The sequence below is a fragment of the Toxorhynchites rutilus genome, chromosome 1 (assembly GCF_029784135.1).
Source record: "Toxorhynchites rutilus septentrionalis strain SRP chromosome 1, ASM2978413v1, whole genome shotgun sequence".
NCBI classification, from domain to species: Eukaryota; Metazoa; Arthropoda; class Insecta; order Diptera; family Culicidae; genus Toxorhynchites; species Toxorhynchites rutilus.
The window spans coordinates 149,441,954-149,460,345 of record NC_073744.1 but is presented as its reverse complement, the minus strand read 5'-3'; the positions used below and the strand labels follow the sequence as shown (position 1 = coordinate 149,460,345).

The 18,392-nt window shown below is 43.8% G+C and overlaps 1 protein-coding gene across 2 annotated transcripts in view; it reads left to right on the top strand.

Moving 5' to 3' along the window:
• The window catches only part of LOC129762055 (retinol dehydrogenase 12), a 28,135-nt gene extending 13,299 nt beyond the window's left edge, over positions 1–14,836 (top strand). For both annotated transcript variants that reach the window (XM_055760036.1, XM_055760035.1), the window contains 4 exons: positions 10,737–11,116; positions 11,564–11,788; positions 14,384–14,597; positions 14,655–14,836. In XM_055760036.1, the coding sequence (XP_055616011.1) occupies positions 10,737–11,116; positions 11,564–11,788; positions 14,384–14,597; positions 14,655–14,748 (913 nt within the window). In that variant the 3' untranslated portion in view covers positions 14,749–14,836. The remainder of the gene's footprint in view (positions 1–10,736; positions 11,117–11,563; positions 11,789–14,383; positions 14,598–14,654) is intronic.
• The last annotated feature ends 3,556 nt before the right edge of the window (positions 14,837–18,392 follow it).

Here is an 18,392-nt window from a genome sequence, read left to right as displayed (position 1 = left end):
ACAGTTGGACTGGTTTTCTGGAGTCTATCAACGAAAACCAGTCCTCTGCGGATCTTTGGCGCAGAGTAAATGCACTAAATGGGAAGAGAAGGCCATACAATCCCATTCTTCAAGTGGATGGTATAACCTTCAGCGATCCGGTAGATACTTCGAACACGCTCGGCGAATATTTCGCGGGATTGTCCTCGATCTCCGAATATGAGCCCGATTTCATCCGTCGACAGGGAGCGGGTATCACTTCGGTCAGCAACTTTGTGGTCCCTATGAGTCGTCCTAATAATCCTCTCAACCGGAACTTCACCATCGAGGAACTTTCTGTTGCCCTACGTTCCGCAAAAGGTGAGTCAACTGGCCCTGACGGTATCGGCTATAAGATGCTGAAACAGTTGTCTCAGCTCGGACAGTCCACCCTTCTCAGCATCTTTAACGACCTGTGGAATACACACGAATTTCCCGAGGGTTGGAGACACAGCCTAGTAATACCCATACCTAAGGTCGGTCAAAGCAGCAACAACGTGAAAGGCTACCGTCCAATTTCCTTAACCTCCTGTTCATCCAAGATCCTGGAAAGAATGGCGAATAGACGCCTGGTCACCTTTCTAACCGAAAATAGGAAATTGGACTATCGACAGTTCGCCTTCCGACCGGGTATGGGCACCAACAATTACTTCGCGACCCTCGGAGACGTGATAGCCGAAGCCAACAGGAACCGTCAGCACATGGAGATGGTAGCACTGGACCTAGAAAAGGCATACAACAGAACATGGATCCCGTTAGTGCTGAAAACTCTGGCAGATTGGGGCGTTGACGGGAAATTACTGCACTTCATCAAGAACTTTGCCACACGCCGAACCTTTGAGGTCAAAATTGGTAACATCAGTTCCCGTGCTTTCCACGAGGAAACAGGAGTACCTCAAGGTTCTGTTCTTGCCGTCACCTTCTTTCTCGTCGCCATGAATAGCCTGTTCCAGGTCCTGTCTGGGGGAGTCTTCGTGTTTGTCTACGCGGACGACATTCTTCTGATGGCAGTGGGTGACACCCATAGTGTTTACGCGTTCCATATTTTATGGACAGACTGCTGCTATAAATTCTTGCTCATCTAGCTCTAGCATCTAGCTCTATTCGTTTACCACAATACGCGCATCAGCCGATCTGTTACTGCTCTTCCGGTTCATTGCCACTTAAATCTCGATCACAGCAGCCTATATAAAGCTTGAGCAGATAGCAGCAGGTCTCTTATTTCCCAATAAAGTGTCGACAAGTAACACCGGTCATTCGTTCGCATTCTAAATAAATTTGTCGGCGTGAAGAACAATTTTCCGTATTATCGTGAACATTAAAAGTGGTCCTTCGAACCGGATACTTCGAACTCTGGCGGGAAATTGTTCTTGCGCATTCGCGATTCGGTGTCAAAGTGATAGGAAAATTAGTGCTATTCTGACGGGAAATAATTCTCGTGCCCAAAAACGAGAAAAAGTGATTGAACTCTGTGAAACGTTGTGCAAAGAAATTTTGTGACATTAACTGGACAACGTCCAATAGCCAATATTCTGAACAGAATAAAGAAGACAAAAGTGATCCAAAATCCGTGTGATAAAAAAAATCTGTTAAGTGGCGCCAAGTCGCATTTCTCAAGTGGTATTGCTGATTGCTATTGTCCGATGGATGCTGTATTGTTCGAGAGATCCATTGTACCTGGTGGCGTTATCTGGTTTGAGTAGCGTGGCTTGGGCATACCGAGTGGCGTGGCTTGGATTAGTCATCGAAGATTGTAAGTACAATTTGCATGCTGCATGTGAGCTGAGCTTCTAGAAAGGCCAAATCGAGCGTTATTCCTGAGTCGCAGATATTTTCATATTTTTGCTTGATCGATTGAAAAAAAAATATCGGAATTTTGATAAGCACGTGTGGATCGCGAGGTTCGATTAACTATTCTGCGGCTACCGTCGAGCACAATGGCTACGGAGCTTAAGAAGCTGGAAAAACGTGAACGTTTTCTGCGAGACTCGCTAAATAATTTGGAACATCTAGTGCAAACTTATCAAGAAGATAGAGATATTTATATGCTTGAAGGTTGGAGAGAACGTTTAGAAGGCATTTTTTCAGAATTTATAGATGCCAGATTGCAATTGGAATGCTCTGATGAGTTTCAAGCCAGGTTGAAAGAAAGTTTTGACTCTTCCGCTTTAGATCAAACGCAGCAAGTAGAAGGAGAAATTGATCCGATGTGCATTGAACATGTGAACCAGGATTCACGTGCAGTATTTGAGCTGATTTACTTGAGAATAAAGGGTTTTATCACTAACAAATTGCGATCGCATGGTACTAACCCCTCACCTGCAGTGCAATCGATTCCTGCTCATACTTCCACAGCTAGAGTAAAACTGCCTGAAATCAAATTGCCTCTATTCGACGGATCGATCAAGGAGTGGCCATCGTTTCGTGATACATTTCTGTCCCTGATCGACTCAAACCCCATGCTTAGTCAGGTAGATAAATTCTCCTATTTGGTAGCATCTCTTTGTAAAGATGCGAAGCGTGTGATTGATGTGATAGAGATAACAGCAGACAATTATTCGGTTGCATGGGATCTGCTCGATAGGCGATATGAGAATAAATACCTTCTCGTTAAGTCATACGTCGAAGCACTCTTTGCTATTGATGGTATGAAAAGGGAATGTGCGGAATCCCTTAATCGGTTAATCGACGATTTTGAGCGTAATTTGAAAATGCTGCAAAAGGCGGGGGAAAATCCTGAAAACTGGAGCACGATGCTAGTGTTCATGATGAGTTCGCGCCTCGATCAAACAACCTTGCGTCTTTGGGAGACCCACTGTAAATCGACAAATGTTCCAACCTACACTGAACTTGTTGAATTCCTTCGCTCACACGGACTCGTCTTGCAGTCTTTAGCTGGATCTAGATCCCGATCGCAAGATTTTTCTCGCTCCTCCCCTTCACAGCGTACAAACTACCAAGCACCGAAGCTAACCACAAATCATTCAGCCATTGTTCCTAAAAGTTCGTGTCCATTTTGTAAAAAACCTGCACATTCACCATATCAGTGTGAACACTTTCGAAAGCTAACTCCAATACAACGATTCGATGAAGCGAAATCTAAAAAACTTTGCATAAATTGTCTTGGATCGTCGTCGCATATCGCTAATAATTGCTCCGGTGGAACATGTCGTGTATGCCACCAAAAACACCATACGATGCTGCATCGTCCGTCCGCCCCGATGAATACTAATAAATCCATCCAATCTGAACCATCGTCGTCGTCCTCGTCATCATCCGCGGGTTCGCAGCATGAGTCGTCATCTGTTCCGAAAAACCAATTGCAAAGCGTACAATCTACCCAACAGGGTCAGCCGATTGCTAATCCAAAGCCAACGGTCACTGCCCCTTCGACTAGCCACTTTTCGTCGCCTACCAATCAAATATGTCGCTTAGTTCCTGCCACTGTTTTGCTTTCTACTGCACTTGTTAAAGTTTATGATTCAACAACAAATTTCGTTTGGGCTCGAGCGCTCTTGGATTCCGGTTCTGAGCTGAATTTTGTTTCGGAACGTCTGGTGCAAACGCTGCAACTAAAACGTACCAGAGAATTCATACCTATTAGCGGAGTAGGGCTGTCATCTACTACTTCAAAATACTCTACCATTATTCGCGTTCAATCCCAACGTGCTGATTTTGAGGACAACTGGAAATTTCACGTGCTGTCCAAGATTACAATGCAGTTGCCTAATAAACTAGTTGATATCAACGACTTTACATTGCCTTCCGATGCTACGTTAGCCGATCCTTCGTTCAACAAACCGGGACGTATCGACCTAATACTTGGCGTGCAAGTTTTCTATGAGCTTTTGCGTGATGGTCAGATTAAAATCGGTGCCGATGGACCCATTTTGCAAAACACCGCTTTGGGATGGGTGGTATCAGGAAAAGTGAAGGATGAGAAACAACGAACTGCTGTCGCCAATGTAGCTAATGTAGTACTAGAAGCCTCAATCGAAAATCTACTTACGCGATTCTGGGAAACTGAGTCGTGTCATATCAAGAGCACTCAATCATTGGAAGAAAAGGAGTGTGAGGATCATTTCGCTAAAACGGTTAAACGGGACTCATCCGGTCGTTTCGTTGTCGCACTTCCCAAGAAAGATGCATTGGTTTCGCAGCTTGGGAATTCCAGAGATATTGCTGATCGTCGATTCTGCTCATTAGAACGTCGTTTAAATTCGAACCCTCAGCTGAAGGAAGCATATTCTGCTTTCATTCACGAGTACGTTAACCTGGGCCATATGAAACTGGTCGATGATGATGCGTCTACTAACTCGCTTGTTCCAACCTATTACCTTCCACATCATTGTGTTGTGAGGCCCGACAGTATCACCACCAAACTTCGTGTTGTCTTCGACGCATCATGCACCACGGATTCTGGAATATCCCTTAATGATGCGCTACTAGTGGGACCTGTTGTTCAAGACGACCTTCTCTCAATCCTATTGAGATTCAGGATACCGCAGTTTGCCATTACTGCCGACATCGAAAAGATGTACAGGCAAGTATTAGTTCAAGAGTCTGATCAACCCCTACAAAGAATTAGATGGAGAGACACACCTTCGGAACCCATTAAAAGCTATCAGCTTACAACCGTAACATACGGCACATCTGCAGCTCCATATCTCGCAACAAAATGCCTCCAGAAGCTTTCCGAAGATAACACCACAACCTATGCTCTCGCATCGGTCGCCGTTGGTCGCGATTTTTATATGGACGACTTGCTTACAGGAGCCGATACTGTCGAAGAAGGACGACAACTCTGCAGGGAATTGCTCGATCTCACTAATTCTGCCGGGTTTTCGCTTCGCAAGTGGACATCAAACAATCCAGAAAATCTCACTGACGTACCGGATCAACTGAAGGATGAGCGCACTTTGTTGAAAATCGATGCTTCTACTTCCCCTATAAAAACCCTTGGTCTTCAGTGGGATATTGTCGCTGACGAGTTCAGATTCGAAGCTCCAACGCATAGTGATCAGCTACCAATTACAAAACGAATTGTCTATTCGGACATCGCACGCTTATTTGACCCACTTGGGCTAGTAGGTCCAGTGGTAGTGCAGGCCAAGTTGTTACTGCAAAGGTTGTGGTATGAGAATTATGACTGGGATATAGGGTTACCGGAAGCTCTGCAGCACCAATGGATGGAGTTTAGAGAGAGTCTTCAAAATTTGACCAACCTGTCTGTTCCTAGATGGGCGAAAGCTATATCCAGACCTATCAATCTAGAAATTCACGGTTTCTGTGATGCATCGGAGAGAGCGTACGGAGCATGTATTTACGTTCGCGCTATGTCATCTGATGGTGAAATAAAAACCAACCTTCTGATTGCGAAATCAAAGATCGCGCCAAAAGGAAAAAACAAGAAAAATGGAACAGTCTGTCTCCCTCGACTAGAACTTTGTGCCACCTTGTTATTAAGCCATCTCTTCGAAAAGGTTGAAACAAGTATAAAACTTCAAACCAAAAATTTTTTCTGGACAGATTCAGAAATTTGTCTACACTGGTTCGCATCGAACCCATCTCGATGGAAAACGTTCGTTGCCAACAGATGTTCAGAAATCCAACAGATAACGGCAGGTGGAATTTGGTCTCATGTGCCTGGATCGGAAAACCCAGCAGATGTAATTTCTAGAGGGATGACCTCTGCTCAACTACAGCAGTTTTCCACGTGGTGGAATGGTCCCACCTGGCTTTCGCAAACGTCTCGGTTTTGGCCATCACTTGGACGTCAAACCGAGAAGAAATTCGGTTCCGACGAGTTGGAAGAACGAACTGTTGTCCTTACTGCTCATATAACTCCCTCGAATGAGCTGTTCTCAAAATATTCGTCGTTTATGAAACTGGTACGTGTTGTTGCTTGGTTACTTCGATACTGCCACAATGCCAGTAGTACTAAAGAAAATAAAAAACGGAGAATTGGGTGGTTGTCAACTATGGAAATAAACACCGCGACCCAAGTAGTAGTGAAGCTAGCCCAAATGGAACGTTTCGCTAACGATATCGCAGAACTTCATCGGTGCAAACATGTAAAATCCAATTCGCGCCTGAAAGCGTTATTCCCGATATTGGTAGATGGCATACTGCGCGTCGGTGGCCGGCTACGACATGCTCCAGTAAGCTACAATCAACGTCATCCGATTATTCTACCGGATAAACATCCGCTGACGAACCTAATTATGATTCATTATCATCACAAATTGCTGCATGCTGGTCCACAGCTAATGATTGCTGTGGTGCGAGAAAGGTTTTGGCCTCTTCGAATCAGAAATATTGCTCGCAGGGTAGTCCATTCTTGCGTCAGCTGTTTCCGCTGTAAACCAAAGGTCTTGGAGCAACTAATGGGCGAATTACCTCAAGAACGTGTCACACCTACATTTCCGTTCCTGCGAACTGGTGTGGATTATTGTGGTCCCTTTTACTTTCGTCCTGCCAAACGAGCTGCAGCAGTCAAATGTTATGTTGCTGTGTTTGTATGTCTCGTGACAAAGGCACTGCATCTTGAATTTGTCACAGATCTCACTTCTGATGCCTTCATCGCCGCTCTTAAGCGATTTGTGTCGCGCAGAGGCATACCTGAGCTTATCGAATGCGATAATGGGCTAAATTTTCAAGGCGCACAAAGACAACTTGAAGAGCTTGCTCGTTTATTTCGCTCGCAGCATCATCAGAAATTGGTAGCTCGCCACTTTGAAGACGACAACATAACCTTCAAGTTTATACCGCCACGGTCCCCGAATTTTGGCGGACTCTGGGAGGCAGCAGTCAAATCGCTCAAGAAGCATCTGCGCTGTACATTGGGAAATGTCATCCTGTATCACGACGAATTTGTGACTTTACTTACTCAAATTGAATCATGTCTCAATTCTCGCCCCCTGACACAGCTAAGCTCAGATCCAAATGACCTGGAAGTGCTCACTCCCGGGCACTTTCTGGTCCATCGTTCACTAAAGGCCATCCCGGAACCCAGTATGGAAGGGGTTTCATTCAACCGGCTAAACCGCTGGCAGCAGACCCAAGAATACGTTCGAAAAATTTGGAAACAATGGCAATCCGAATATCTATCAGGGCTGCAACCTCGCACACGTTGGACTGTTGAGCGTGACAACATCAAGATCGGCACAATGGTCCTTTTAAAGGAAGACAACCAACCCCCGCTGAAGTGGAAAGTAGGACGAATTACGGAGATCTTCAAGGGCAACGACAACCACATCCGCGTCGTGACCGTGAGGACATCCCAAGGAGAGTACCGCCGTTCAATCAGCAAGATCTGTGTACTACCGGTTCAACAGTCTGATCATCCTGACAGCACTGAAGCTGCTGGTCTACAAGGAGGGAACTGAAACCCTTCCACCAATCGCAGTATCACACTGCGCATCAATGGGAGGTCATGAGACCTCCCATCCATGTAAGCCATATTTTTTCATTGAATTTCAAAAAATCTCATTTATGTTTCATCCTCCAACGCTACGCGGCAATGACGTCTGCTCCAACCCACAACCACGAGCAATCCATCAACAAGGGAGATGGCATCATGCGACGAATCAATCCAGCCACAATTTGAAGGAAGTCGAATTCCATTGATCATCCTCTCACCCTACGTTTAGCGCATTATCAGCTCATGCACAAGTACGCTCAGTACTTGATGCCAACGATCATCGCCCGCTAAGGGCCCGTGGAGGCCGGTTGCCTCCGCTCCGGTTAAGTCTATTCATTTTTTCTCATTTATTGTTTGAAAAAGCCGTTTAATTTGTATTCCAGAGAAAAGGACTCCCGTGGAGGCCGGTTGCTTCCGCTCCAGGAAACCCATTTGACGAGGACGTAGAATGAGAAGAGATCGATACGAGGGAAGGATGAATCCACAGCACCACCCATTCAGGATTGAGCAGCTAGCTAGAAGAAGTACTAATCCGTTTGACCATGGCAGCCGAGAGATCACATGGTCGGAGAAGACGAACTTACGCATCGCCCGAAGAAGCACGTGGTGTAGACGATCAAAGCCGAAGCAGAAGTAAACAACGTACCGAACCAAACGAGCGGAGAGACAGACGCAAATGCAGATATCCAATAGTTTTTAAGAGACCGTTTATAGCTGATCCCATTGAAATAAGCTGAATTCATAAGCCTTTGTTGAAGATCCATTCCAATAGTTACTAGTGATCAAGATTAGTAGGAGATAGTTTTGTTAAAAAGACACCTTTTTAACGGTGGCCGGCATGTTTACGCGTACCATATTTTATGGACAGACTGCTGCTATAAATTCTTGCTCATCTAGCTCTAGCATCTAGCTCTATTCGTTTACCACAATACGCGCATCAGCCGATCTGTTACTGCTCTTCCGGTTCATTGCCACTTAAATCTCGATCACAGCAGCCTATATAAAGCTTGAGCAGATAGCAGCAGGTCTCTTATTTCCCAATAAAGTGTCGACAAGTAACACCGGTCATTCGTTCGCATTCTAAATAAATTTGTCGGCGTGAAGAACAATTTTCCGTATTATCGTGAACACATAGGATTCCACGCATCAGGATACAGGCAGCTACCAATGCCATCGGCCGGTGGGCGGCCGAGAGAGGATTTAGACTTTCAGCGCAGAAGAGCGGCCATATGGTGATTTGCAGCGATAGACATCAGGGTCCCAACTCCAGGGTCCAGCTATACAAAAACAACATTCCCCGCCGAAAAACGCTAAAGATCCTTGGAGTGTTTGTTGACCACAAACTTAACTTCCTCCGCCATTTCGAGGAAGTTAAGAAGAGCTGTGCCACCCGGTTGAACCTTCTAAAAACCATTTCCAAACCGCACCGGAGCAACAACAGAAATATTCGGCTACGGGTGGCTAAAGCCATCATCAGCAGCCGCCTCACCTATGGCCTTGAACTGACGTGTTTGGCTGGAGACAAGCTCCCAAAATCTCTGGCACCGATCTACAACAAAGCACTACGGACTGTCTCCGGTCTCCTGCCATCAACACCAGCTGCCTCTGTCTGCGCCGAAATTGGAGAACCTCCTTTCGATCTGATTATAGACTCGGCGATCGTAGCCAGGACTGCCAGTTTCTTGTCGAAAACCAGCGGTAGAGGGGAGACCCACCTGACCGCCCTTAGCAACACGATCCTGCAGCGGGTGGCGCACGCCAACCTCCCCCCAGTGGCAAAACAATCCTGGTTTGGTGCGAACGACTGGAGGTTCCCAACTGTTCTCGTCGAGAACGGTATTAGGGACAACTTTCGAGCCAGGGTGAGCTCGATCGGTCTGCTAGAATATTTCAAGGCCATCATAGCAGAAAAATACCGTCTCCACGAGATCAGATACTCGGACGGCTCAAAAGGACCATCGGGAGTTGGATTTGGGGTAAGCGATAATAATAATAGTCTGATTTCCAGCAAGAAACTCGCGGACATCTGCCAGGTCTTCTCGGCCGAAGTGGCCGGCATCTTCGAGGCAACTACAACTTCATCTTCCAAGCCTTTGTTGGTCGTCTCCGACTCGGCAAGCGCCATTGATGCCATCGGTGCGACCAGGTCCAAACATCCATGGGTACAGGCCATCAGGAAGAACATATTGCCCGACACTGTGCTCATGTGGGTCCCCGGACACAACGGCATCGCAGGGAATGAAGCGGCCGACCAGTTTGCCGGAATCGGTCACATCAGACCGTTCTTCACTCGGGATGTGCCGCTTGACGATGTGAAGTTGTGGATCACCAACTCTTTCCGCACCTTTTGGACCGAAAGGTGGTTTGCAGAGAGGGGGCAGTTCCTCAGAAAAGTCAAGGGCACGATTGTCAGGTTTGACGATGTTAAAGGAATGAGAGAACAACGAATCCTGTCCAGATTGAGGACCGGTCACTGCTCGGTCTCACACGGATTCAATAGAGGACCCTTCCATCTACTCTGCGACCTCTGCCAAATCCACAACTCCGTCGAGCACTTCTTGTGTGGTTGCCCGAAATTCGATGATCTACGAAACCTGCATGGAATCAGCGGGAGTGTAAGGGACATCTTGAAGGACGATCCAGCAAGAGTAGCAGCGCTTGTCTGCTACCTAAAAGATGCCGAACTATTTTTTAAGATCTAGCGTCTGAACAATGGATCAGTCAAGAAGATCCTTGTTTCTTCCCCTCCACGATGAAGGGGAATAAGAACACGCCGGCATCTTCAACGGCACGGCTTCCTCTCCACTGGTCTGGAGCCATGGTCCGAGGACATCCATGCCATCTGGTCCAACAAGCAAACAGCAAATTCTTTGTTAAGTCATGTCTCGCAAAAGGATTTATATGTGTTAAATTTTTACGTCCAATTTTCATGTGATAATTTTATGTGCAATCTGTTCCTAACGAAACCTTGCGGCAATGCCGTCGATAAAGAGGCGAACCAGCCCAGGAGGCTGAAAACCTCTCAAATAAAGAATAAAAAAAAAAAAAGTTATTGAGAAACTGATCTATGCTACCTTAAAACAGCTCGCATATACACACATATATATATACACCTACCTTCGCAGACTGAAACCGAATAGCTATGAGCTGACTTTAGTAATTATTTCACTTTTAATTAAAGGGCTCCAAGCGCTTCGTATTACTGAATTAAATTATGTAAATGCCGTTTCCGTCCGTGAACGGTACAATGCATCTGGTTTGGCTCATTTTCTTATTCTCTCCCCGTTTCTACTAGGATGTATATGGGTGGTCAGGTTTGCCCCAACACAAATCCCATCCGGGACCAGGTGGTTATCGTGACCGGTGCCAGCGGGGGAATCGGGAAGGAGTTGTGCAAGGAATTGGTGCGCCGCTCGGCTCACGTCATAATGGCCTGTCGGGATATGGACAAAGGAGACCGAACGCGTCAGTCAATCATTCGTGAAATACCGGGAGCCTCGCTGGAGTTACTCCCACTGGATTTGCGCTCGTTCGACTGTGTGCGACGGTTCGTGCGGGAGGTGCAATCGACTCACCGACAGGTTGATGTGCTAATTAACAACGCCGGCATAATATTCCATCCGAACGAACGAACCGCAGATGGGTTCGAGACGCATTTGCAGTGCAACTATTTAGGTAATGTGATTCGGGCACAGGACATCCACCGCGGCGGAAGTGGTTATGAACATCATCGTTCAGTTCAGGCTGGGCGGTTTACTTGTGATGGGGCTCGATGTTTTCTGTAAAATATTTTTCCCATTTCTATTTTGTTCAAAAAGTAGACACTCTTCAATTTGTGAGATACGACACTTCAGATACGCCTTATGCCCTCATTCGTTTTCTTGCCTCAATAAAAAATTACCATGTTACTATTAATCTTCAAATATTTTTATCCTATGAAGGCATCAACCTAGTTCGAGTGCCTATGATTACATCACAGTTTGCGGTATGTGGTCCGCAGGCACCAGATCCACCATCCAACAATCATTTAATTCAATTTTACAGCTCCATGGATTCACGACCGACGACCGTATGTAACAATGTGTGTTCTGTTTCATTTTTTTCATCCATGTGGCGCAATAGGACACTTTCTGCTAACTCAACTGCTGCTGCCACTGCTGAAGCAGGCATCGCAAGGTCGGATAATTAATGTCTCCGCCCACGGTTACACGGCCGGTAAGATGAACATCGAGGATCCGCTCAACACTGGCAGCTGGGCGCCCGGGTTCCATGCGCGGGATGCATTTTCGCACTCGAAGCTGGCCGTCGTGATGGCCACAAGAGCCCTCGCTGGGAGGCTGTGCAAGGGTGAGTAGATTTATTTGCGTTCTGATTGTGTTTTAATGATTGTATTTCTTGGCCGGGATTTATGTGCGGGGATATTTGAGCGAGCGAGATTGATAATTGAGGTTTTCGGACAGTTCACAAGAAGAAGGGAATGAGATTTATGTGGGGCGTTGTTTAGTATTACAATTTATTGCTAACGAGTAAAGGGAAAATTGTCTTAGATTAGACATCATAATTTTGACCTCATATAATTAGTCGTAATCTATTTGATCAAGGTGACGTCTTGATGTGTTAGCATCAAGATATTCGGGAATTCGGGTGAACTTCGACCAATTCTGCTGTATTGAACTAGCAGCTTTTATTTTCTCACTTGTTTTAACTGGAAATTAACATTTTTAACCTGGAAGACATTATCATGAACAACGTAATCATTATGTTGAAAGCGTTCATAATTTTACACTGAGCTATGTACATTACGAGGAATGGCTTGTTATAAGTATTGTAACTTTAATTTTTTTCAACTAAGTAAACGATGAATAGGACGTTTTGCGCTAAAAATACTGCAAATCCTTCTCGTATCGGCCCCTACATAATCAATGATATCAGCCAATTTGATATGATATCGATTTCATTGCAATTATCCATAGTATCAATAACCGGTATGCATTATCAAACTTAAAATTTTCGAAGATTATCTATGACTTTGGTCAAATCGCGTGTTGAAACCATCGTATATATACAAAACTCCAACTTTCTTACCATATACTGATGACATTCAATGGCTGAAATGAATTTAAATTGAAATAAAACGAATAATCACCACCGAGTCTTGCTTTTCAGTGCGTAAAATAAACAAACACCCTCACTTTTGTGGTTCTGAGCTCTAATGTAGATATCGCATGAGCTGATTCAGCTTTGCGTAAATTCGTCAATACAAGTGAGTTTTGGCTGGTTCCTTATGGTGGAAGTACACTGAGGACAAATATTTGACGTTTGTGACAGATAAAATTGGTTGAAATTTGGTACAAATACTATTTTGTTTGTCACTCTTCAATTCAGCAGCGGCAAACAATGCCAAACATCGAACATGGAAAAAAATTACTGGAATATTTAAAGTATGTGAGTTCATGGATTGAAAGACAGGTAAAAAAATCAAGCAAACAAGAACTAAATATTTTCTAGTAGTGTTTTGTGTTAAATATATTTTATCAGTACTATCAGTACACGTTGGTCAAATTTTATCTATCAACAGATGTCTAATATTTGTCTTCGGTCAAACAGTGTATGAGCACCTTTATGAAATTATTCAGGCATTGTTTCTTGTAAACTGGTCGTGCATAATAAAATCCGGACTTGACTAATGAATCTGGTATTCCAATAAATGGTAATCAAATGACATTCAAACTAACAAATGAATCGAATTCAACATACAATTATGGCTCTGAATGTAATAGTTGGTTTTGGTCTGAATGTAAATTTGTTGGTTGGGTATTCATAGGTTTATGAACGGATACAGTACCACATTCGAGCACTCAGAAATACTGAAGGTACTGTATATCCAATTCAAAGGCTTTAAAAGAAGAATTTTTGCTGACATATGAAGATTCTTAAGCAGGGCAAATTTTATTCCGTCCGTCCTTGGCGATGAATTGTTACATCTGGCCAAAGCGTCACCCATTTCGCATAATGAAAATTCTCCAGGTCGATTGGTTTTTGGGGAGTTCGCGTTTACATAATCACATCACTTACCTCAGTGAATCCTGATTCTTATCTCTCCTCAATAACAACTATCCTTTCTATGATAATCGCAAGGGAACCACGCTTTAGAGGCGACCCTTCTGACCGTGAATATCATACTAACATTCCTTCCACTGGTGACTGGAAGGACGTGGCTGGGGTCTATTCAAAGTCCGAATCACCGAAACTTGCACGATGAGAACCATTTGCTACTCCCAGCCGTCATTCACTGTGTTCTTTGTGCAATTTCGCTGATTCAGGTTAATCACGGAGAGCAACTACGAAGTGTACACTCAAGCACATTGAGGTGTAACGCTCTTGAATCTTTAAGGTAGTGTTAATGGAGTGATGTATGTTAATCAGTTGGAATGTCTCGTAAGATGTCGAAATAAATTGGATATAAAGCATTCATTAATTGATCGATACTGATCGAAAAAGGACGAGAAAAATGTGAGCGTGAGGAACATATAAACACGCTCGCTCGCGTCACGCCAACGTATTGTTTCCGTTGGTTTTTTTGTCCGACGAAAAAAAAAATTTTCCGGGAAACAGATGGATTACTCAAGGATTTGTGGCAGACGTGTCAATTGTTTTTCGGCGGACTAGATTGTGTGCATATTGGGACTGGTTACGACGCTAAGCATAATTTTCAGAGACCTTCAGATCAGGATAGTTTAGGACTTTTTTCTCGTCCATACCTCTCTAGTATAGCAGGGCCAAATATGAATAGTAATTTGAAACAAATTATTTTTTTGTCAAATCAGAAACTTTTCACTTCACCTTCTTCTTATGTTTCACCTTCTAATTATGTTAAACTAATTGTTTACATTTCCGCGTTGAGGACACATTGTTAATTATTGTATTTCTTTCTTTCGGCAGAATATTCCAAAGTCACTGTAAATGTTTGCAGTCCTGGGTTGGTGCGGGGTACCGACCATCTACGATATTCCCCCATAATGAAAGCTCTCTTCGCCAGAGCCATAACCTATCCCTGGATGTGGTTATTTATGAAGACTCCTTATTATGGCGCACAGACCATGATCCGACTGGCGACCGATCCTACGCTGAGCGCAATTTCAGGAGAATTTTTCAAGTGAGTAAACACATTTTTTTGAAACTTGAGCATGATGGTACATGTTTGTGTTTTCAGTGACTGCGAACAGACTGACGTTTCCGAATTGGCCAAAGACGATCTGCTAGCGGAAAAGCTGTATGAAGTAACACTAAGGATGCTCAATTTATAGTGTAGGATTTATTTTATCTGACAAGAACCTTATTTTTATTTGGAAATTTTTTTTTTGCATAATATAGCTAATAAATTCCACCAAAAAGGAGCGCAACTTTATTAATTTACTGGTTTGCGGAATGCCAAGCATAGATAGCCACAGGCGAATGCTATGAATTTCTGAATGGAGCAGTATACCCTCTAATCGGATTGTAACGTGAATGCTGCCTCTCTCTCACTGTCTCTCCCGCTGAATGTTTTCGAAAATCAACTTTATCATATGAGCTTCCCTTTCCTCCACTTCGCACGAACTAATATTCATTTGGCAAATACATCACGTGCGGACAAGCGAAAGCAGCATCCTATCCCGTACAATCTCATTTCCCTGGGCCACATCGCGGAGCTCGAGAGGGAGTCTTCGTCAGTGGAGGAGGCCATCCTTTTTTTTTGTGATGCTCGTGTTTGCCTAGTCGCCTTTCGTATGCGGTCATTTTGTTTTTCCTTCCACCTGGTTTTTTTGGCCGCTATGATGTTGAGTAGCATGCATACCACAGTGCCCTTTCGGCAGATGAATCTATTTGTTTCGCTTCAAGAATTATTGATGAACTTCGGTGTAACATGATATGTCGGTTCTGTTGGCCGGAACAAATGTGGTGAGTTAAAAAATTACAAAATAAATTTAAAGATAACTTTCCGTCATGAATAAAATTTTGATTCTGATACGTTATGAGCTGTTTGGGAGCTGTGGAACACCACACATCATTTCGTTCGATGGAAAAGTTTCCTGGAGCTCGTTTTGGGTCGGATCTCAGGCAACTCCAACCACCAGCTGCTCCCCCAGGCGCCCATAAACAAACCAACGAGCCGCCGTGATACGCGTCATTTTTCTTCATTTTATGAGACGAGATTATTGGACGTGTTCCAGATTTATTTAGCTTACATATGCGCGTTTCGGGGTCATTTGGATTGCCGCCAAGGGGTGTGTTTTGGCCAATGGGATGTAAACATTTCAATCTTCTACGAAAGGTCGGGCGTTGCTGGATGTTGCTTGCATGCTTAACATATGAACATATTGACGCAAATTTATTACTTTTTGGGCACAGTATACATAATCAGATACAATACAACATACGAGCGTTAATCGGCAATTCTGCGCTAGAAGCAGTTTCCATTTGACGGGTACAGGAATTAATGTGCGGAAACGCGAACCGTTTCGTTCCGTTTTACTTGTATATATGACCCGTCAAAAAGTGTGAAATATTTTTGTATGAAATACATACTCTCCTTCAAACACTCACAAAACAGGTTCGTGAGCAGAGTCTGTAATTTCAACTACAGTGGAACCCCGATTATCCGCGGAATAGTCGGGCTAGCTCACCGCGGATCACGAAAATCGCGGATAACACAACAAATGACTAAAAATGAGGTGCAGACACAGAAAAAAAAGATATTTCAGTATGAAAACAATGTTTTATCAATACAGGAATCATTGATCTATCCATCTGTAAGGTCGTGTACACCAGTAGTCAAATAATGTGAAAGTCATGACCAAAACAGAAGAACAAAAACCTACCACTCATTGTCAAATTTAGGGTAGGTTCATCCGCTCGCGGATGATGGGGATTCTACTGTACAATTGACAGTGTATAATCACTTGAAAACCATAATGAATTGTTAAGCGCAACCCCAAATGAAACTAATTTGAATTGCTCTAGCTCTAAAATGATGCGCCCTCACGAAAAAGTCGGTTTTTTGTTCAGTCAGATATACTGAACAAGAAAATCTATTCGTGATATTTAAATTTTCATCTAGAATTTATGATTCAGTTAGAATCCGAAATCAATGTTCATTTTATAGCAACAGTCGTAGTAGGCGTATCTGAACTCTTTTGACAACAAATTGTTTGAAAAACCTATATCTTTCGACGGTGAACAATTCACGTTGAATTCGGCGGTCAAGTACTGAAATCGCGAAATCGTTGAAAGTGACCTAATCGACCATGTATGGTGTGCTGAATCGTTTCCATAGACGTACAACTGTTTTTTTTTTTTTTTTTTATCCAAAATATATAAGGCTCATATGGCGTCAACCTGACGGGGCCGGGAGTTCAATATTTCGACAATGTTTGCCTTATAACTATGTTAGTAATATGTAACCGATTACTCGCGGTTGGCTCTAGGTTAGTATTACAAGTGTTTTCGTAATTGTGATGTTGTTGTCTCCAATGCTCTGTATCTGTGCTCGACACGGGATACTTCCTTTTGGGATGCAGCTGACCATTAATCAGCAACGCCCCCTAGTCTGTACCCCATATCTAGCGTGGTGCGTCTTCTCGACTCGAGGAATCCAGGATAGAATGGTCACTAGCCGGCGCAAACATCAGCTCGTGTAGAGTTGTCATGAGCGGTACAACCTTTGGATCTTGTTGAATGATCACTGGACTGCACAACCTTTGTTCGGGTGTATCAACTGTTGTTCGGGTGTAACAGAGGACGCAGCCTAGTGGAACTTACGATCGGAAGCAGAGGTTGAAGGCATTGAGAACAATCAAGGGAAATCCGGGACTCTCGGACTACAATATCGTTGAAAACACAACTTCAACCAAGGTACCATTCGGAAAATCCGTATGCGAGAAGGTTATCGTAACTTCCGTGCCTGCAAGCAACCCAACAAGACGCTGAAGCTAAATCTGCTTACCAAAAGAAGCGTTCGAAGGTTGTACAACAATGTCGTAACGAAGTACGAATGACGCAATTCGACAACAGCATGCTGTAGATGTGATTCAGTGGTATCGTGACAATGAGGTCGATTACATTGAAAAATACCTAAATCATCCCAATCGCAAAATATTGGGCGATTGTTAAGTGGAAATATTGAAGCCGGAGTGAAAGTGACTCGGGATGCTGCAGACATGGAGGGACCGTGGAATAAAATGGTCGCTGAGGTTGACCACCGAAGAGTCCAAACTTTGATGGTATTCAAAGAAGTATACGAAAACTCATCAATAACGGAATACGGAATATTTTTTAAATGTTTCTTTAAATAAAACAATCAATAATCTGCATTTCGATATAAAGCGTTTTTGTACTTTCAACCAATCCCGAGGATTCTAAATGAATCGAGCTTTAGAATCATTTAGAATGTTACAAAAATATTGCGGCGACGACACTTCATCATCCCACACTATTTCCATAATTATGCTCTCCAGGTCTACTCTGGTCCAGCAGTCATCTAATGCATAATTTCAGCGGACGAGACGCGGGTATATTGGTATAACACGCAAACAAAATGCCTGAAAATCAGGTCGAATCCAAACAATCGAAAATAAATATCTTCACTGTGAAGTGAACATAGTGGAGGTCGGATGTTCAATTTCGTTGGGATCATGCTCGTATGTTGACAGGCAAGAGGGGCTCCTCTCTCCTCCTTCGAGTGTGTAGCCTATCTGAGCATCTGTTCCATTTCGATCTGCGGCTCAAAACAATGTCCGTTTCCCATGTCAGGGACGGCTGATAATTGTTCTTGGACACTTGAACTTGGTCCAATCAGAGCTGTGGTGATCAATTGGGGTTGGAGCGGACAACCACAATATATAGAAGAAAATATGACGTTTTTATGAATAAGAATTCATTTATCCTTAATCTAACATTGGTGCAAAAAATT